The sequence below is a fragment of the Lissotriton vulgaris genome, chromosome 9 (assembly GCF_964263255.1).
Source record: "Lissotriton vulgaris chromosome 9, aLisVul1.2, whole genome shotgun sequence".
Taxonomy (NCBI): domain Eukaryota; kingdom Metazoa; phylum Chordata; class Amphibia; order Caudata; family Salamandridae; genus Lissotriton; species Lissotriton vulgaris.
In genome coordinates, this window is record NC_141697.1 from 578,443,940 (window position 1) to 578,465,902 (window position 21,963).

General features: G+C 45.0%; 1 protein-coding gene across 2 annotated transcripts in view; it reads right to left on the reverse strand.

The window, feature by feature from the left end:
- Positions 1-21,963, reverse strand: part of RCOR2 (REST corepressor 2) — a 187,755-nt gene that overhangs the window by 33,355 nt on the left and 132,437 nt on the right. For both annotated transcript variants that reach the window (XM_086938139.1, XM_086938140.1), the window contains exons 7-10: positions 20,182-20,300; positions 20,020-20,089; positions 18,897-19,115; positions 6,639-6,716 (exon numbers count right to left, since the gene is read on the reverse strand). In XM_086938139.1, the coding sequence (XP_086794265.1) occupies positions 6,639-6,716; positions 18,897-19,115; positions 20,020-20,089; positions 20,182-20,300 (486 nt within the window). The remainder of the gene's footprint in view (positions 1-6,638; positions 6,717-18,896; positions 19,116-20,019; positions 20,090-20,181; positions 20,301-21,963) is intronic.

The following is a 21,963-nucleotide window of genomic DNA, read 5'->3' on the forward strand; positions in this document are numbered from 1 at the left end:
AACCACGAACAAGCATTGGCAAATTCAAACGAATTTGACAAACGTTTTCACTAAGAAGTTTGGACTAGTTTTAATGCTGTCACTTTAGGAAATCAACTCCTTTAGGGAGCCAGTCAGGGGGGCAAGCAAAGGTCCTCAGAAACAGTTAAGTCAGCAGGCGAAGCAGTCTTTAGTTAGTTCCAGGCACTTTTATCCTTTGCAGGGCTTTCCTATGGAAGTGGTCCCATTGCAAGAGAAGAACAATGTTGAAGATGCGGCAGGATGCTGTGGATGCGATACAGTTGAGGGGTGTCTTGATGTGACTACTTTTCAGTCCAAAGGAGAGGTTAGGTGATCCTGGTCAGAGTCGACGTCCCTCAAAGTCCTCTTGGTGCTGATAGAAGTTCAATTGCCACTGAACTACCAGTCGCCCAATAAAACATCAGCGAAAGAGTCTTGGCTTAGGGGTCCTGGAGACAAATTTTCCTTGAGCCAGAATTGACAGGTACAGTCCCTCTCCTGTGCTAGCCACCAGGTACAGTCCACAATGGTGCAACTTCTCTTTGCCGGTTCCACAGTGAAGCAGGGCAGTCCTTCCTTCTTCCAGTCCAGTCGAGATCTGAATTCAGGGTGCAAGGGGTGCCCTACGTATGCTCAAAAAATGCCGTCAGGGCAAGACGTGAATGTTGGCTAATGGGCTACCACGTTTCCACCCACCGGATGACCACTTCCTGCAAAGAGTAACATCTGGGCATCCCAGGATGCACCATTTTGCCAACTTCCAGTATGATAGAACCCCTCTCCCGGCAAATGGCGATCACTAGCCCAACCCAGTAGTGTGGCTACCAAGGAGGCTACATGCCCCGGAAAACCGGTTTGGCAACTTGTTTCCCCTCTCCTGTCCCTAGTGCCAGCCCAACTGTCTGAACAATGGAGCAGCCCCTCCCAAGAGTTACCCATTTTCCCTTAAATGGCAGATTCTCCTTTGAAGCTCACCTTTTGGGCCAACATCTGTGTGTTTTCATGCAGGTAGGCGGTGACACCTCCTTCCAGAGCAGGCCTCTTTTATATCCTTTCCTGGAAGTCATTGGCATGCCTCCCCAAGTGGGCAGAAATTGGTCCTGGAGACAGGACCCCTTGTGCATCCGGTATGGGCACAGGGAACTCAAAGTGGCAAGTTTGCTAAAGATGCACACCAACTTTTTACACTAACTTCGACCTGAGAATCAAGGCGGGTTTAATGCAGCGAGTGGTTTGATACTTGGATGGCCCACTTTGGTCACACCAGTCCTGCGTTAGCATAGCTGAGGGGTCAGCATGTAACTCTGTACTCACCAATTTGGCAACCACACTTTTCCACAGTAAAAATGACAGTTTCACATTTTTACTATCAGAACATGAAAAATTATATGTTTTGCCCAGGAGATATTTTGCACCCTGCCATAGAACTCGATAGGCCTGACATACGGGTGATTTACACATATACCATGGGGAAGTCTGGCTTTGCCATTACTCTAAATGGCAAAGTCAGGCTAGTAGCCTTATTTTACTAGTGTCTCACCCAGGGTGGCACAGCCTTGCGGGGACCCTCTAACTTACGTGCCCTGGGTACCATTTACAAGGAACATACAGGTAAGTTAGCTTATCCAATTGGGCATGAGACAATTTGACATACCTGTTGAAGGACAGGGGCACAGGCGCTGAGCTCTGATTAGCAGCTCTCAGTGCACTCAGAGTTGAAAACTCAGCAGCAATAAATCCAAAAACCTGGTGGTCGCCATACAATAAAGTGACTTTCCTTATAGTAACAATTTCGGTTTGCAGCATACATCCTACCTGGAGTCGCATGCTTTGCATTGATTTTGTAGCAGTATTTGTCTCCTTCAGGAGCCTGGGTTGAAATGAAATTCTGGTTTCGAAAAGGTGTTTCTGCAATTTATGTCCCAATGAGCTTTTTTTATATTGAGTTAAATGTCTACAAAGTACTACTATTTGAGCGTTTGTATGGTCGACCACGTAGCTGCCATACAGATGCCGTTGATTGGAGACATGGGCCAGGAAGCTAGGGTTGCTCTCTTTGTCGTGGAGTGTGCCCATAGTTTCTCTTCTAGTGTCACTACTGCCTTCTTGGAGCATGTCCGAATTCTCTGTACTATCTATCATGCAATGGTCCTCTTGGGCACTGGCATCCCTTTGCCTGCTGATGCAAAATAAGTAAAAAACTGTCTTCTCTTTCTTACAGGCTTTGTTTCCAGGAGGTGATCATGATCATCATCTTGCTGTCTAGCGTGTGCAAGGCTCTTTCAGCATGTGTCCTTAGCGGTTAAACGAATGCTGATAGCTGGGTGGAAAATGTTACTCACCCTGCAGCATTTAGGGCTGCAGACTCAAATGCTCTGCATACTCCTGCCACCTAGTGTTGGGCTCGGGTGTTTGTAACTTGTTTTTCTTTGAAGAAGTCTTTTAAGTCATGAGATATATGGGGACTCCTCATTATGCTGGCATTGCACATGAACACCAACTGATTGTTAGATTGTTTTTTGCCCAGTGGGGGAGAGTGGTATGGAGTAGTAGAGGTAAATGGAGCCCAGGTGCATTTCTAGAGAAATAGGTAGAGAGGTGAAAGAAAGATGTTCAGCCAGAGGCACAAGTGTCTGGGGAATATAGTGGGTGCATGCTATGAACAGATGCTTACAGGGTAAGTAACATTTTCCATTTGTAGCATGTGTCGCTGCAAATACATATGCTCTGCAAAGGCTGTAAAGCAATCCCTCCATTCAAGCAGTGGCTAGCATTTGGACAGAGCAGACGTCAGTAAAAAGGTCATAGGGACATTCTAGCTAACTAAAGCTTGCTATCTAGCAAGAACATCGACACAGTAGTGTTAGCTAAACCTGTGTGGGGTTGACCAAGTAGCTGCCTTAGAGATACCAGCTAGTGGAATGTTTCCAAAAAAGCCTTTGAAGCAACCTTTCATGTGATGCGCATCCTGGGAGGTACAGGAAGAATTCCCTTGACTTCAAGTTTGCTGGTCTGAAAGCACTTGACTATCCATCTAGCAATTCCTGCTTATGAAATAGCTGACCTTCCCGAGGGTTAATATTGCGTAAAAGCTGCACATGGATGGTCTGCCTTATGACATGGATCGGTTGCTATCAATGTAGTACAAGAGAGCCCTCTTGACGTCTGAATTATGGAGGGCTCTCTCTGCTACGGACTGTGGTTGTGGAAAGAAAAGCGCAAATTCTATGCTCTGGTTGAGATGAGAGGGGAAAGTCACCTTTGGCAGAACCTTTGGGGTGGTCCATAGTACTACTCTGTCGTTGCATTCCTAGATGGAGGGTCTTGTAATGTGAATGCCTGTAGTTCAATAATACATTTAAGTGAGATTACAGCCACTAATATTGTAACCATCCAGGAGAGGAACTGAAGAGACAGGAATGCTTTGGCTTAAGAGAAGGACCCATGAAGTCTATGAGGACATTCCATACAAATGCAAAAAGAACAGCTGATGGACGGAAAGCTGAACAATGTCAAACACTCACCCTCAGTCAGAGATCTGGGCCTAAATAAAAAATTTTGTTTGCTCACCACGCCATTCCAGTTTGGATCCAGCCATATGCAAGTCATTCATGACCGTTCTCCCCAAGTGAATAGTCCAGTCCAAATTGCCAGGCCAGGTGCTCCCTGGACTGAAAACAAGCACCCTAGGACAAGTTATGGGTATCAATTCTTATCTGCCAGGATAGCGTGAGTTCAGTGGCATGGCAAGCACGAGGCATACCCGTCCCACTTGGGGTGACAAATGCAAAAAGAACATGGTTTTCGTATCTGTATATTAATAATAATAATCCACATTTGTAAAGCGCACAATCACCCGTACGGGTCTCTAGGCGCCGTTGGGAAGATTAAGCAAGCTATTGCCCAGAGTCACATGGTGCTGGGCTAATCTGCCGCCGGCACCGGGGATCGAACCTTGATCCACTGATTATCCTTTTTAACTGTTTAACATTTACTCGACCTGTGCCCTGAACACATGTTCCTTATCAAAGGGGAGATTAAGTAGGTGCTATTGCACCTTAGGTTTAAACCAGAGGTACGGAGGAAAGAAATGTCGCCAAATGAGGATTCTTGTATTGGCCAACCCTGGGCTGTGGTAGCTGCTGCGCTGAAGATGCAATGTATAGTTGCGTTAGAATTTTTTTTTACTTGTGACTAGTTCCTACCACCTCTGGTGGTATTCTGGTGGCAGGTGTTGAAGCAACTTCTATATTTGGCCCCAGTGCTCACTATCATATGTGCCAGTAGGCAGACAGAATTGTGCCAGTGGCACAGAGTCTGTTGGCCCTCCATAGCATAGAGATCTTGGTAGCGAGTCAGAAATAGTATATTGTTTTTTCCCTATAATTGTCACTGAATAGAAGACCAGGGACAGTGGAGAAAGCGTTGAACGATGACTATCAAAAGGATGCAAGAAAAAGAGTTCCAACATATTTATGTACTTTACTGCCCTCCTTGGGCTCCACAGACCCCGACATTGAGACTTCCCATGTTTGGCCATCATTCCACTATGGGATACATCTGTGGTGATGGTCACTGTAGGAGTTGGCAATCTAAAGAGTCTCCCTAAAGTAATGTACCTTGTGTACTGCCACTTCTATCACTGAACCCTCACTAGGACAACCACTAGATCCTACTAACTCTCTGTAGACTGTGACCATTTGTTCTGCAACCATTCCAGGATCAAGCGTAGGTAAAGTTTGGTATTGAGAATGGGTGTTGCAAGCTCGCCTTCAAAAGCCAGTCATCTAGATAACAGTAAATGTGTATCCCCAGTCACCAGAGGCCACTACAGCGAGGCACTTTGTGAAAACCCTTGGTGCAGAGTTTATGCCAAACGGTAACACTTTGAACTGATAATGTACCTAGTCCACAACAAATTAGAGGTACTTCTTATGCTTGTGAATCATTGGTATGTGTATGTAAGCATTTTAGAGGTCTTCTAAGGCCATGTAGTCCCGCCCCTCTTTTCAGCTGAAGTAGGACATCCTGTAGTGTTGTCATCTTGAAATGCTGAGCTCTCATCCACTTGTTTAGTTGGCTGAGGCCTAACATTGGCCGTAACAACGTATTTGGCTTTGGTTTGATGAAACAACCCCCTCTCATTCGAGGTTTTTTTTGTGGGCCCTTTCTATCACCCCTCATTAAAGTAGTGCGGTTACTTCCTGTTACTGATGAAGTAACTCCTTCTCTGAGCAAATCTTTACCCTTGGTGGGATTGTCGGTGGCTTCTTGAGCTGCTCAATACAATACCAATTCTATAGTGAGTACTCATTTGTCTGTGGTGACAGACCATCATTAGTGGAGGAATTCCCCTATCCTGCAGTTATGGCACTCCTCTTGAAAGGTTGTGGACCTGAAGGACACCCATTGCTTAGTCCACCACTGGCCCAAAAGGGGTGTTGCCTGTGAAAAGCATGTTGATGACCGAGGCTGGCACCTTGGAGCTTGAACCCAAAGGCTTGCAGCCAGGCATACCCAAGGGTTGCCTGCTTGCCATGTATAGAGAGCTAACTGAATGATGAATTTTCCATCCTGGATTACTATTTTTGCTTTCTTGTATTTATCAGGAAGGTACTGTATGAGGTCCTTTCACTGCTGGTGACCATAGTGGTTCAAGAGTGCATGCGAATTGGTCATTTTCGGTTGGGTGGCTGCCGCTATTGCAATCTTCCTGGTCCTGCAAGGAGTGTCTATATTTTCTCAAGTCAAGGAGTGACCACCTTCGAAGACCTTAATTCTCGGATAAGCCTCCCTCTTTCGGTCACAAATGCTTTGAAGCATCATTAAGTAGAAGTTACTCCTCCATGCCAGCATGAATGAGTGTTTAAGGAAAAAACACGATTCAGCCTGCTCCTCCTCGAGATGCACCCCGTAGATGTCCACAGCTCTCTTCATAAATGCCTTGTTCACTGCTAGGTCATACAGTGCTGAAGGCCTTGAAAGGTATAGGTCTACACCTTCCTCTGTGGATTTGGCATTAAGGTCTTGCCAGTCTTTCTTCTGTGGCTCCTGGTCAAGGGTTGCAGTGTTAACCTCATCCTCCTAGCCAAAAAACTCCCCATGATGTTCTTCATGCAACTCTGGCATGGTGGGAGGCTAGTTGTCTGACTGCTTTTCTTCAAGCTATTTGGAAGGTTTGTTGATTTTACCCATGATACTTTCAGCGCTCCTTCCACCTACATTTAGACCCAACAGTGGAAAAAAGAATCTAAAGGTAGCGACCACACAAAACTCCTGGGGCGCACAGCTAATGTCACAAGGGTACAGATATATCACCTAATGGTGATCAATGACAACACCCACAATATTATTATGAATGATAATAAAAACAATACAAAAAGAGAGCAGAAAAGACAATTCCAGACCCAATCACTGGGTGGCAGAATAGTGCACTGCATGTGAATCCAGAAAAGCTTCATGCTGCAAAACGAAAGGATTTTTAGACTACTCCTATAAGAATAGCCACCACTGGTTTAGAAGGCATATGAGCAGCCACTTCTGAAGGAGCATGAGGAAAGAGGAGACATACAGCCAACTACTCACTCTTAAACACCCACATGACCCATCCCTTGAAGCATAAGGCAGGAAATTCCTACCTCAGTAGGTCTGAAGTCGTCAATGCCACCTTCAAGGCACTGCTTCATGCTGCTGTTGATCTGCTTCATGCACTGGACCTGAGTGGTAAAGAGCAGAAATATTGTCAGAAAGGATAAACATGTTACGTGACAATAATGTATGAAAGTAATGGAGTGCCCACGACCATGAAGTACCTCAGTGCTAGCATACCAACTGATATTGTCACTGTGACAACCATGTAGAGAGAACCAATAAAACCTTGCTCAAGCTCAAGAACACGTAAGCAAACAGGTATGTCAAATTCTGAGAACCCACCCTACAGAGTTGCCATTTGCTGGTAGTAACTATGGGGCACAGTCAGTTTCTCATCACATGTTCTCATTCATGGGAGTAATAACTAGAACATACAAAACAGAGGAGAAGGAAAAGGCAGGAAGCCGGATTACTGGGTGGCGCAACTTCTCCCACCTTTGTGCAAATGTAGCTCCTAGACGGGCAAACACAGCTTCTGTAAAGCAGCCTCATATTGTAGCAAGGAACTGAGAGGGAAGTCCATTTCAGAAAACACAAATTAAGGATCAGCAATACTAACAACATCTGAATCAAGAAACCACTTAGTAACAATAAAAAGACAATTTAGTAACATTAAAAAGTATTTTTGATTAAAATGAGGAATAAGGCACTGCTAGTGACTCTAAAAGAGATCTATGCTACAAAACAACACAATGTTGCTACGGAAAACTCTCTCTCACTCCACTATCAGAGCATGAATCCCAGCACCAGTTTGCCTCCTGCTTTTAGTCAGGCTGAAGGGGCTGGATGAGTCGGTTACTCTGTGCAGGCAGGCACAGATCACAGCTTCCAAACGTCACAGTTACTTCCGGGTTGAAGTTCACAGTGAGTGGGAGTTAGTGTGGTAACTCATTTCCAGCCAAAATCTTCCTAATAACCAGTGCCAACCCTGGTTGAACTGGTCTGTCTCACAAGTCTGCTTTGGTGCCCTGTTTTGTCCATGGCCGTCCCCAGGGGACCTACTGTCTTGGATTGTCTTTTAGAAACATGTATTGTTTGTCTCCGTGGTCACAGCCCATTCTCACTGTTCTAGCAGTCTCTCCTCTGATTCCACGTTCTGCCCCATGGGAGTTTGTGATCTGGCTGTCCTTCAGGAGTGTCAAGACCACCAGCCTATTTCTGTCGCTTGGGCCCACATATAAAAGGCTGGGATCTGTTAGCCGCATGCCACACACATCTACCAACCACTTCATCTTGTTGAGATCTATGCACAGACCTTCTCCTGTAGTCGACAAGGGGTCACGTCATGAAGGTTGCCAGTGCCAACCTGTAGCTTTAAGTTCTGCACAATCAACTATAGTCAACCTAGCAGAAGTCTGGGGGAAGTCAGTTTGATTCTCCACCCTTAGCTACATCCTTGTTTACTACAGGTTTCTTATTTTGGGCCAAAACTCTACACAGTATTTGGTCAGTTCAAAGCTTTTCTAAATAACACAACTCTCAATAGTAATTAGTGAGAAGCTCCTAACTTTCCATGAACTCAACGTGTACTAGAAGGAAGGAGCATTTGGGAGTTACTCTGCTGCTAGACCAGCCTCCACTCATGCATTCTTTTTCTATCTTGCCTTTAAGCCTCGACCATGGTGCCGGTCTGACCTTGTCTCCCATAAACTCACCCTCAAAAAGGGGTGTGACATCTCACATGAAGTAGTAAAAACAGATGCGGTTCTTACGCACAGGAACACCCATAAGTGAGAAACTACATCCATGTAGACACAGAGGTTTAGACACAGGAATATACACCACTCCACCCACAGCACATAAGATGCCCGTTACTTAACTGTAATAACGTATAGTTTCTTACCGGTCTGTGTAGTTTTGCAGCTTGAAGACTTTCTGAATTCACTATGCTGTGCATTATTCCGCCATCTAGTGGTTGGGTCTGGAATTGTCCTTTTTTTTGTGGCCCAGGTGGGCATCGACACACCACCATTTGGTGTCCTTCGTGACATCGACGCGCTTCCTCCGGAAACTCCCACCTTTGGTCGCCATCTTCAGATTCTTTTTTCTGGTCGTGTTCCTTTTGTTTTTCCTTTCAATCTTTTAAAGTATTTCTCCAGTTTTAATCCCTTTCCTCCTGTCACATCTTTCTGGCAGAGGAGGGTGGGTTAGCTAGTGAATCCAGAAAGTCTTCAAGCTACAAAACTACACAGACAGGTAAGAAACTATACGTTTTGCAGTGGGAATTGTTCTGGGTTCACTATGCTGTGCATAGACTTTGTAGCGGTTTGTCCTTATTAAGGTGGCTGGGTGGAAGATGAGCTCTGGTTACTGAATATGTGTTGTAAGACCTTCTGTCCCACATGCGCTTCCTTGTTCATTTGGATATCTACACAGTAGTGCTTAGTGAACATGTGCACTGAAGACCATGTGGAAGCTTGGCAAATGTCTTGAGTTGGTGTGTTGGCTAGAAACGCAATTGTTGCTCCTTTCTTCCTTGTTGAGTGAGCATGAGCTGCTCCTTGTAACAGTTGTCCTGCTTGTTTGTGGCTGAGTTGTATTGTTTGTGCAATCCACTGTGCAATGGTAATTTTGGTAACTGGTTGTCCCAAAAAACAGCTGGCAAAGGATACAAAGAACCGCTTTGTCTTTCTACACTTTGTCCTTTCTATACAACGCATTACAGCCCTCCTGGCGCCCAGTGTGTGTAGCGCCCTTTCTGTGATTGTGGCTGGTTTTTGGAAAAAACAAGGTATTTGCATTGTGTGATTGATGTAGAACCGTGACATCACCTTTGGCATGAAGTGTGGGTCTGTTCTCCTTACAATCCTATCATTGTGCATTTGTAGGTAGGGCTCTTGAAGTGTTAGCGCTTGCAATTCACTTACGCTTCGTAGGGACGTGATAGTCACTAAGAAGGCTGTCTTTAGCGTGAGCATGTGCAGTGTAGCTTTGTGAATAGGCTCAAATGGTGCCTTCATCAACTGAGTTAGCACTACGTTGAGGTTCCATGCTGGTGCTGGCATTCTGGTTGGAGGTGCGATTCTCTTTGCTCCTTCTAGAAATCTTTCTACTACTTGGGAGGTGAAGAAACTTTTCTGTTTCTCCTCTTGTGTAAGCCACTATAGCCGCTAAGTGCACCCTTAGGGATGTGTAGCTTTGTTTACTTTGTAGTAGATGCATTAAGTATCTTAGTACTGGTGATTCCTTTGTGATTCTCCTTTGCAATTTCTCCCTAAGGCACCATTCGGAGAATCTTTTCCACTTTGCTACATAGCCCTTTCTTGTAGTAGGTCTTCTTGCTTCCCTCAGCACTGCCATTGTGCTTGCTGGTAGTTTGAGGTGTACACATTCTAGGTCTTCAGAAGCCATGTAGCTAGGCTGAAGCTCTCTGGCTCTGGGTGTAGCACCCTTCCATTCTACATTGTTTACAGGTCCCTTTTTGGGAATCTGTGTCCTGGTGCTTGCGCTATTTCTACTATTTGTGAGAACCAGGATTGTCTGGCCCACTGAGGCGCTATTCGTATTAGCGACATGTTGCTGATCCTGCATTTGAGGAGTACCCTGTGTATCAGTGGTATCAGGGGAAAAGCGTATGCAAATGTCTTTGACCAACTTATCCATAGCGCATTCCTTGATGGTCTGGTTGCCTGGATGCGAAGTGTTGCCATTTTATGTTTTGGTGTGTTGCAGTTAGGTCTATTTGCGGTGTCCCCCTCGTCCAGAATACTCTTTGTATTTCTTGTTGGTTGAGCTCCCATTCGTGGGATGCCGATGTCTGTAAGCGGAGTCTGTCTGCTTCCACATGGTCCTTCCCTGGGAGATGTATTGCTAGTAGGTCTACTTTTAGTGTAATGGCCCATGTCCTTATTTCCTGTGATAGCCCTGATAGTGCTACTGACTGTGTTCCACCTTGTTTGTTGATGTAGAACATGGTGGTTGTGTTGTCCGTTTGGATCAACACCCTGTTTCCGTACAGCTCCTTCTGAAAGGCTTTCAAGACTAGGTACAGTTTTTAGCTCTAGGTAGTTGATGTGCTTCATTGCATCCTGCTGTGACCATAACCCCTTCACTTTGAGTTTGTTCATGTGCGCACCCCACCCCATCTGGGAGGCGTCTGTTGAGGGTCACTGTTGGAGTTGTTTGTGTGAATGCTTTCCCCTCTGAAATGTTTTTCTTGATCCACCACGCTATTTCCTGATGCACTGCGTGTGTGATAACCACTAGATTTTCCCAACTCCCTGTTGCCTGTGACCATTACTGTTGTATCCATTCCTGGAATGGTCTCATGTGGAGTCGAATATTTGGGACCAGGTGTATGCATGACGCCATCATTCCCATTAGTTTGCTCACCATCCTCACTTGCAGAACTTGACCCTTGCAGCACAGATGTGTTTCCTTCTGTATTGCCAAAATTCTCTTTGTGCTGAGGAACACCTTGCCTTGTATGGTGTTAATCTCTGCCCCATAGAATATCTTAACCTGTTCCGGTTCTATTGACGACTTTCCCCAATGGATTGAAAAACCCAGTTGGAATAGTGTTTGTATTACCTGCTGGATGTGTTGTTTGCACTGGCTGTAGGAGCTTGCTTTCACGAGTCAGTCGTCGAGGTAGGGGTATACATGTATTCCCTGCCTCCTTAGGTGCGCTGCTACTGCTGCTAGGCATTTTGTAAATACCCTTGGTGCTGATTTGAGCCCTAATGCGAGCACTGTGAACTGGTAGTGAGTCTTGCTGGTCGCAAATCTTAGTAGGAGTTTGTGCCCTTCGTTGATGGGGATGTGCAAGTACGCGCTCTTTAAATCTATAGTTGACATGTAATCCCCTTCCTGTACCTGGGGTATTACTTCTTGCAGCGATGTCATTTTGAATCTTTGTGTCCTAATGAACTTGTTTAAGAAGCTTAGGTCCAAAATAGGCCTTCGTGTTTCGTCTACCTTTGGTACGAGGAAGTAGTTGGAATAAACACCCTTGTTTCTTTCCCTGTACAGTACTAACTCTATTGCCTCCTTGTTGAGCAGTTCCTGTGCCTCTAGTAGCAAGAGTGACTTGTTGCTTGGCTTCGTCTTTGGAGGTTGTTTTATTAGTTCTATACAGTATCCGTATTGTATGATGTTTAGTATGCATTTGTCCATTGTGACATTCTTCCATTCTTGGAGGAAGTCCCTTATTCTGCCTCCTACTGATGTTATATGTTCGGGGAACTGTTTGTCTTGTGAAATTTGTTCTTGGACTTTTTTTCTCTTTGGATGCCCCCCTTGAGGTGTTATCTGGGTGTGCGTCTGCCTTTTGGCGAAGTCACTTAGAGGTGGGTAGTTGCCCTTCTTTCCGTGCCTGTCCTCGTCCGTTTGAGCGACCTCGAAAGGACTGGCCCCGTGGCTGGTACTGCCAGTTCTGCTGCTGTCCCTGTTGCTGCTGTGCCTGGCCGTTTCCCTGATAACCTTGTAGGAAGGTTTGGTGCAAGGTACTTGGTTGGTTGCCTCCCCTACCATTTGGCCTTCTTGAGGGCGTACCCCTTCTCATTCCTCTGAACTGCAGTGCTCCCATGGACCTTGCAGATTCGTTATCTTTCTTGAGTGGAGTTAACATTTCGTCAACTGGTGTTCCAAAAAGTTGTTCTCCATTGAAGGGCGTGTTCAGGATGTTATTCTGTACCTCAGGCTTGAAGGGTGTCTTTCGAGTGTCAGTCGAGTGTTTGGCGGTCATCGACTTACCTCCTTCGACGTTTTCTTATGGACTTTGACGACAGTGCAGTCCTCTGGTCCTTCGGCGATGTTGTCCTCCTCCACTGGAGAGGCCCAAGTCTCGGAGCGAGGGAGGTGGCCCCTGCATGGTGTGGTTCGCCCTTCTCTGCCTCTTACTTTGAGGGTCTTGGGTGTGAACGCAGAGTACGCGTTGCAGTCCTCGCTGTTGTGGTCGTGCAGTAGGCAGAGGTTGGAGACTGGATGCTGGTCCTTCTGGATGTATCTGTGGTGGCAATTGGTGCAAAACTTGAAGGGGTTTTGTACATTCCTGCGCTCTCATTTGAACGCCGAGTTCTCTCGAAATGTTCTTATCCTTAGTAGTCCCGGCTACCTGACCTGTAGTCGGGTGCGTTGATAACCTTCGATTTTATCGATTTTTCCCGTTGATTCCTCTTCCAAAATTGTGGAACTCCTCACCAACGATCCAGACCCAAAGGCAGTAAAAAGAATCTGAAGATGGCGACCAAAGGTGGGAGGTTCCATAAGAAGCGCATCGACGTCATGAAGGACACCAAATGGTGGTATGTCGACGCCCACCTGGGCCACGAAAAAAAAAAGACTACAATTCCAGATCCATCCACTAGATGGTGGAATAATGCACAGCATAGTGAATCCACAAAGATTCACGCTGCAAAACTGTACAGCTTTAAGACATTCTATATTCATATGGTGTTCATTATTTGCCATGTACTTCTCCTTCAGGAGAAACATCTTCTGCCCTTGCATTGTGGGGTTGCTTTGTGTACAGAGATCTAGGTAAAAATGCCATATGCTCTTTGTAGAAGGTAAGAGAGTTCTTCAATCTGTGGAGCCCCCCCAAAACCCCCCCCCAGGGGGGCCCCCGACACCATCTCAGGGGCGGGCGCGCACGCCACCCTGAAATTTTACCTTTGTTTGTCTTTTCCTGTCCCGTGTCGCAAATCTTCCCCCATTTCAAATGGAAATTTTTGTTGGGCAGAACACAGATAACAGAGGGTTGGAGGGGGGAGGGAGGGGAATTAGATTGTGCCCTTGCTTTGTCGTGTTAAGAGCGGACAGTTATTTTTAATCGTCCCAGGAGGAGGTTAATTCGTAGCGCTGAAAGGCTTCAGCTGCAGCGGAAGGCAAAAGTCTCCTCTGATAAAATCGAAAGCAAACAAACAGACAAGTCTTTTTCCTTTGGTTCGATTTCATAGAGCAGAGGAGACTCCTTGCCTTCCACTGCAGCTGAAATGACCGTAACTTTCTTTCAGCTTTAGGAGACATCCTGCCTCCCACTGCAGCTGAAGCATTTCAGCTTTATGAATTTAACCCCTTCCTGGGATGGTTAGCTCTTAGCAGAAAGGAGACAAAGTTTAATTTACAATTACACAGGCAGGCACACAATGCCCCACAGGGCTAAAAGGGCTTCAAGTGGCCAAAAGAAAAATGCCAGCCAGTCATGTGTTGTTTAAAAACCCTGCAAATTACTTGTCTTGACATTAAATATGTTTATAAATAAAGAAGTATTTATTCCTTTGTAAAGTTACTTTTCTGTCTTTCTTCCCTTTTATTATCAGTCATGGATCATTCAAGCAGCCCTAGAACATTATTAAAAGTGCTTTCTATTTATATGTGCTGTTCGAAGTATGCACAGACAAGTGCTGACAATACAGCTTTAGGTGACTGCTTATTTTTGTACCGCCTGGGACATCAAAATAATGAGCTGGCAACCCTAATTATAAAACTGGAAGTTTTTTGCAAGATCAGCACATTTATTTCCTCCACCCTGAACCCTGGTTAATGCCAGAATAGCAATAGTCTAACATATCTGAAACCTTACACTGCCGACATTAGCCTGCTGAGTTACTTCAAGTGTCTGGGAATGCACCCTGAATTCAGACAACTCACTCCTCATTCTTGCCCTTCACTTTCACGCTCAACCTGCCCTCAAAGCAGCGATCACAATGCACTCACACTGACCCCCGAAGCACTCACACCATTCATCCACTTACCTGCACTCACAGTGACCACACTGCACTTATGCCACTCGCCCTGAACTCACACCAATCTCCCTTCACTTACCCTGCGGTCAATTGAGCACACCACTCACTCTGCACTCACAGTGATCACTCTGCACTCACTTGCACTGTTTACCCTGTACCTCACCCAGCAGTCACACGAGCACACTACTCAACCTGCACTCATGTGACTCTTCACTCACCTGCCCCCCCCTCACTGCTCAATCTGGAATCTCACTCAAATAAGCCCATCAATACCCATACATTCATTCGTCCCACTCTGCAATTACATCCACACCCGAATTCATATGGTCACCTCACTCACCCTGCAGTCACTCCTCTTACCCTACTTACCTTGGCTCACCGGGCACTCACATGGCTCACCATGCACTTACATGGGTAGTACTGCCACCCACACAGCACAGAGGGTTAATGTCCCTGCTATAAAGAATGTGTACCATGCAGATCAAAGAACTGAGTGTGAGTAAACCAGGAGTAGTGCTATAAAAAAATGAAATGTTTGCCAGAAAGGTGCTATATAGAGAGATGAGATGCATTGTTGGTGAGTGGTAGTGAGGAAATTCATGGAGAAGGAGGAAATGGGGGAGGGGGCACCAAAAAAGACTGTTGCACCATGTGAGACCAGTGCTAGGGCCAGCACTGGCTGAAAGGTGCTACAGAGAGAGGAGATGCATTGTTGGTGAGTGGTAGTGAGGGGATTCATGGAAAAGGAGGAAATGGAGGAGGGGGCACTAAAACAGACGGTTGCACTGTGCAATAAGTGCTAAAGCCAGCCCTGGCTGGAAGCGTTAGCCCCCACCTGAAGTTCGGGTCTAGTTGCGCCCCTGTACACAAGTATGGGTATGTCGTGCCTCATCAAGGTTTTTGTCCTAAATTACAAAAGGATACATTTACATGCACTGCAATCCAGCCTTTCAGGGGGGCCCTTGAGAGACAGCTCTGTTTTTTGCCCTGATGGCCTGGAATAATTCCTAAATAGATTCTTATAAATACCGTTTTGTTTCATTTCTTTTTAATGTGTTTGATGTGAGAGAGTCTATTACTATTTGCAGAGAAATGTTTTGTTTCATGTAACAACCATAAAAAAGTTTATTTTAGATCAAAATGGGTCCTCGTCTATGAGATATTGGAGGAGATCACAGATATTCGCTGTAAAATTAGTGGGCTCCTGCTTTGTCAACAGTGAAACCACACATCACTATCTCTGAATATTAGATGTAAACACTTTTAGAACTTACAGTCACTGTTTTGGCTGAAAATGTCTGCAGAATATTCAACTTTGACAGAAACTGCTATCAAAACTCCCTTGCCTTTCAGCACATCCTATTTATGTGAGATTGGGTTCTCAGCACTTGCGGTATTAAAGACTAAGTACTGTTCAAGACTGGATGTGGAGCATAACCTGAGGATGGCAGTAGCAAAAATCCATCCACAGATTGACCGTCTCTGTGGCGAAAAACAGGCACACCCGTGACATTTATGTTGGTGGTGTTATTAATAATCTAGGTCATGTGTAAAACAAAGCATCCAAGTAAAAACAATTTGCACACATTTTATCTTGGAAAATTGTGTTTGGAGCTGTGTAATAAGCGTCTCATTTCACCACACCCACTCACAAACCTGCAGTGTCCTAAACACTCTTATTGTGTTGAACATTATGTGCCGGATGTGGCCCATGATATGCGCGTGGCAGTCGATTGTGTAGTGTGCCAGGTTCCTGAAATTTATGTTAGGTGGTGGGGGGGCCCAACATCTAAAAAGATTCAGCAGGGAAGGCTCAACCTACAAAGGTTTGAAGACCTCTGAGGTAAGAGAACCAAGGCGGACATGACCACCTGGGAGCCTCTAGAATCAGTCATGTTGGATGTCTTGAACCTCTCCAACACTAGGAGAATCAGTGCTCCTGGGGGAAAAGGGTAAATAAATATCAGGTATAGGCAGTGCATTCTCCAGAGAATGGGGATAGTAGTGCCTTGACGTGACAAACTGTTTTAAAAAAAAATATTTTCTGATGTTGCAAACAGGTCTACTAGAAGTGTTCCCCACAGCTGAAATGGTATGCATTTCAAAGCTTGGTTTTAGTCCCATTTGTGGGAAGTGTTTTGATGAGTGTTTTCCACCCTTGGGAAGTGGTTTGCTAACGGGTACATGTTTCTTGAAAGTGTCCACTTGTAGATAGACTGTTCTGGTCTCGAGAGACGGTAGCAGGAAAATGGTGGGGTGTTAAAACTGTATTCTCTTGCCCCGAATTTGGCTCTGGGATGCTTTAAGTGGCAGGAAGATACTTTTTAACTCTAAGTAATTTATGTGATTGGCTGCCACCAAGAAACACCACAGCCCTCCTGGCTGTCCTAGGTGTGCTTCTCAGCCCACGTGTAGGTCATCTATTATAACGGCCTGGGTAGAGGTGTATTGAATGCCCTCCCCTTTAACATGTTCTCTATGTTCCACCATTTCATCTCGTTGCTGACTTGGTCTACAAGGACCACTAGAACCTCCCACTTTCCCATTATGTGCGATTACTGGCTGCTTAGCTATTCCAGAAAAGGTTTCACGTGAAGTTGCCGTTATGGATCAAATGAATGCAAGAGATCATCATACCCAAACGTTTTATCTACACCATCAGACACACATCTGGGAAAGGAAAGCCTGTTCCTACAATGTATGTAGGAGACGCCTTTTCTTCTACTGTATTCAGATATATCCCTCCCCGGAAAGTATTTTTAGTTTCTAGAGTAGGGAAGATTTTTTCAAATTCACTCTGAACACAAGTTGATGAAGCAGCTTCACCGCCTTTTCACCGCTGGTAATGCATTGCTCGGACATGTTTTCATTTACTAGCCAATTGTGCAGTTAAGTATGCACATGAATAGTCCCTCTCCTGAGGTGGGATAAGCCTGTGGTCATGGTCTTCGCAAACACTCTCGGTGAGCTTTATACCAAAAGGCAACACCTTTAACTGATAATGTACCCCCAACACCACAATCCTGAGGTATCCCCTATGTGGAGGGTGTATAGGAATGTGGACGTAGGTGTCCTGTAAATCTATGGTCACCAAGAAGTCCTTTACCAACTGGGGTATGACAGCCTGTAGTGTTTTCATCTGGAACCTTTGGGGTTTTTACAAACTTGTTAACAAACTGTAGGTTCGGTATAAGCTAGAGTTATAGACTTGTTCTGGGACCAGGAGTTAAACTGGCAAGCCTCCAGTGTTTCTCTCCTCTAGGGGCACGATATGTTGCCACCCTTTGTAGTTGTTCTTGAACCTCCATTTGGAGTATGCGTTCTTAATCTTTTGTTTGGTAAAGTTTATATGAATTCTAGCCAATACCGGTGTCTTATAGGGTTTAGCACCAAGTTGTTTTAAGATACGGGCTCCCAGGTGCTTAGGAAGCCCTGTATCCTTCCCCCTATGGTGAGGGGACACCCAAAAGTCGTCAGTCACATTTGATGACAGTGAGGCTACTCCTCTTGAGGTGCTGACTCAAGTCTTGTTTCTGCTACGAAAAAACATTCTGGCTTGTTGTGGTTGTTGCTACAGTGTTAACTGCACAAACTGGTTCCCATGTAGGATGTATTTGTGGTTCAAAAAATTAGGATATTCTCTCCTGGTCTCTTCTCTATGTGCTGCTGCCTCTTTTGATTGCAGACACATATATTAAGACTATCATTGAACCACTTGTCCCCAATTTGGTGAGACAAGCCCTTCCGACTTCTGCAGTACCACATCTTTAGATCTTCTATTACCATCTCTACTTGAAGTCTCTTTATTAGCAGAAGCCCTGAAGAAGTCCCTCTTTGGGTCGAAACGCGTCGGCTGTATGGTGCTTCACTTTTTTAAAATAAAGAAATCAAATCGAGGAACGTCCATCTCCGTGATTTATTGGGAGTGTATAACAAATATTTGATTTTTCTCATGCCAAATGTTGTGGTGCACCTGTGCTGTTATGACTAATTGAATTAGTTCCTTAGGGAATAAGCACGGTTACAGTGGGTGCTCTTCAGTGTGCACACAAAGCCCCATGAAATTAATAGGGGCGTTATTAATTATCTGGGGCTACTTTTGTTAGGTGCTTTTCTTTGGAAGGTTCCACTGTTAGGTCGTTTTACCTTCAATGTAGTTAATATTTTTCTCTTATGTTTGTAGTCAATGTAGTTAGCAAACCATGCTTACAAAAAAACAAATCGTATCCGTGTAGAGAATGTGCAGAGTGTGAAAAGAGTTTCCTTTAGTCATCAGAGAGAGCATTATAAAACAATCATACATAAAGAAAAATACAAGAGATTTGTAAGCACCTTCAGGTCTCAGAAAACATACAAGAGGTAAACCAGATACATTTCAGAATTTGATATGTTTTTGTTTTCTAATTCCACATATTCATAAATGAGAAAGCAGAATATTGTTCTTTTGTTCAACGTAGTCCTCAAGTAGCTTCTTGCATCACACAAGAGTCACAGGCATTCGAGTTATGGCCTTGTGCCTTTCACCCCACTCCACCATTTGTTCCCTGGGGTGCTCACCTGGCGCTTGAGGGACACTAGCTGGGAGTCGAGCTGTCGCAGGGCGAGAGCAGACATATCAGGACTGGAAGAGATGGCATTAATGTCCTCAGGGTGTAGATACATGCCCTTGGGGGGGCGCCTTCGTGAACGCAGTGGGTGATGTCTGTACTGCGATACCTGAGACTCCTTCTTGATCGGACCCGCTTTGACAGTCTCCTGCTTCAGCTCACTGGGTTCCTGAAAATTGGGAGTGTGGCATGAGTGGGGGAGGAACAGACCGTTGGAATAGTGTGGGAGAAGAGAAGAAAAAGGCAGAGAAAAGAGGGAAGAAGTCAGAGGAGAGAAGAAAAACAGGCAATGGAAGAAGGAAACCGAGTCGGAGAGAAAAAAGACCAATAAAGAAAGACTGGGTAAGTGAAGAATTTCTGACACAATTTCTGACACAGTCATTGCACAAGGATGCTCACGGTTATCTTGTGTATCAAACCTCCAATACTAATCTGCAAACTACCTGCTATGCATTATAATTGCCTAGATCAAGTTGTGCCTTTTATCAGGAACAATTTCCCATGTTAGACGAGTTAGTCAGTGCATTTTCAACTAATATTCGCTCTTTGGAGCGATCTCGCCTGTGAGGATATATGGGAGAACTATTTATTGACTATCATTATTCTGTGAGATGGTTAAGGTAGGTGTAACAAAGGCTGAAGCGTGCCAACTATGCTCTTTACCTCCAGATAAAACTCAAGTCATGTACACTCAATATATGTATTAATATCCAGAATGAGGTCTTTGTTAACTCAAGTGATGCACAAGTTCTCAAACATGTGCCTAAATCATTCTGGATAACAATATAATTTATTCTGCCATCAGGGGAAAATGGCACTAAATTACATTACAAACAATAAAATTAAACAGTAAAAACAAAAAAAATTAGAACCGGGTTCAGAAGCTCTATTGTCAAATCCATATTATTGTTGCTGCAGGAATGTTCACCCATTTAAGTGACCCGGCCACCAGGAGATCACCACTCTCAGATTTGAGGGCACTCGTTAATACAATATTAAAAATAACCAGGTTACATCACTCTTTAGCGCTTACAGCAATGGGATTCAAACTGCCATCAAATACCCATTTTTACCTCTTTTTTAGGATCAAGAAGGTCTACTTCCGTGTCCGGAACTTTCTTGCCTTCCTCCATTTCCTCGGGACTGAAAGCAAACGAGAATGGATTAGAACTGGTTCTATTTCAGCCCATATTGTGCGCCTGATTCCCAACCATAGAGGACAACAGGAGTCACACCTTTCTTCCTTCTTGGCCATGAGCTTGCGAGCCTGGCGGTCCATGACGCTCGTCCGCATCCGGGTCTTTTTCCAAGAGTAGTAATATTTCACCAGGCTCGGAATAACCTTATCCGGCAACTAAAAAAAAAAAAGATGACAAGAGCGTCATGAGCTTTTTAAATGCAGACAGTATGATGATGGCCTACCTTAGAGCCATCGCATCTCAGCTGCAATATGCAACACCACAGGCTGCTGCAGTGTGGAAGCTCTTACGCCCCAATCTTTTCTAACCGAGGGTTATATAAAAGCCAACCCTACCATGCAGCATTATTCTATTACTTAACCCATTGCACCCCTTAGGCTTAATGAGTAGCACCCCTTTCCAATTTAGTACTTGGACCCTGACACACTCTACCCAAACATGCAGAATATCTGATTTTCTCATAGTGGGAATCTCACCCACCAGACCTAAAAATATCCTGCAATTCAAGTAATGGAACGGTCATACATCCCAATGGCAATGCGCGCTATCCCCCACTATTCTAAGTACTGGAAGCTTCAAAAATGAATAGTTTCTTACCTGTCGGTGTCGTTTTGCAGCTTGAAGATCTTTCTGGATTCACTACGCTGTGCATTATTCTGCGGTCTAGTGGTTGGGTCCGGAATCGTAGTTTTTTCTTTCTTTTTTTTTCCGTAGCCCAGGTGGGCATCGGCGTCCCACCTTCTGGTGTACCTCCTGTGACGTCGGCACGCTTCCAGCTGATGCTCTCACCTTTGGGCGCCATCTTCGGATTCTTTTTTTCTTGTTTGTGTTTGGTTCGTGAATCCTTGGCAATGTTTTCAAGTTCTTCCATAAAAAAAATTGATTTTCCACTTTGTCTCTTAAAGTGTCTGTTTGTATTCCATTCCTTGTATTTCCCCCTTCTGCCTCATCTTCCTGACGGAGGTGGGTGGGTTCGCTAGTGAATCCAGAAAGATCTTCAAGCTGCAAAACTACACCAACAGGTAAGAAACTATTCATTTTGCAGCGTGAATCTTTCTGGATTCACTATGCTGTGCATAGACTTTGTAGCGGTTTGTTACCTTTGTGGCAGCTGGGTGGAAGATGAGCATTGGTTGTTGAATATATGTTGAAGCACTTTCTGTCCTACCTGTGCTTCCTTGTTCATCTGCAGAGCTTAGTGAACGTGTGCATTGAAGCCCATGTTGCCGCCAGGCATATGTCCTGAATGGGTGTGTTAGCCAGGAAGGCTATTGTTGCCCCCTTTTTCCTGGTAGAGTGGGCTTGTGCCCCCTCTGTTAGTTCTTGCCCTGCCTGTTTGTGGCAGAATTGTATCATTTGTGCGATCCATCGTGCGATTGTGTCTTTTATTACTGGTCTACCCAGGAAGCTGGTTGCGAAGGACACAAAGATATGCTTTGTATTCCTGTGCTCCTTCGTTCTTTCCATGTAATGCATTACTGCCCTTCTAGCATCCAGAGTGTGCAGTGCCCTCTCTGCGCTTGTGGATGGTTTCTGAAAGAAGCTCAGTATTTGTATTGTTTTGTTCATGTGGAACCTTGGCACCACCTTAGGCATAAAGTGTGGGTCCGTTCTCATTACCACCCTGTTATTATGTATTTGGATGTAGGGTTCTTGTAGCGTCAGTGCTTGCAGCTCGCTTACCCTACGCAGCGAGGTGATTGCCACCAGAAAGGCTGTCTACATTGTGAGCATTTGTAGTGAGGCCTTATGAATGGATTCAAACGGCGCTTTCATAAGCTCTGTTAGGACTAAATTAACGTTCCATGCCGGTGCTGG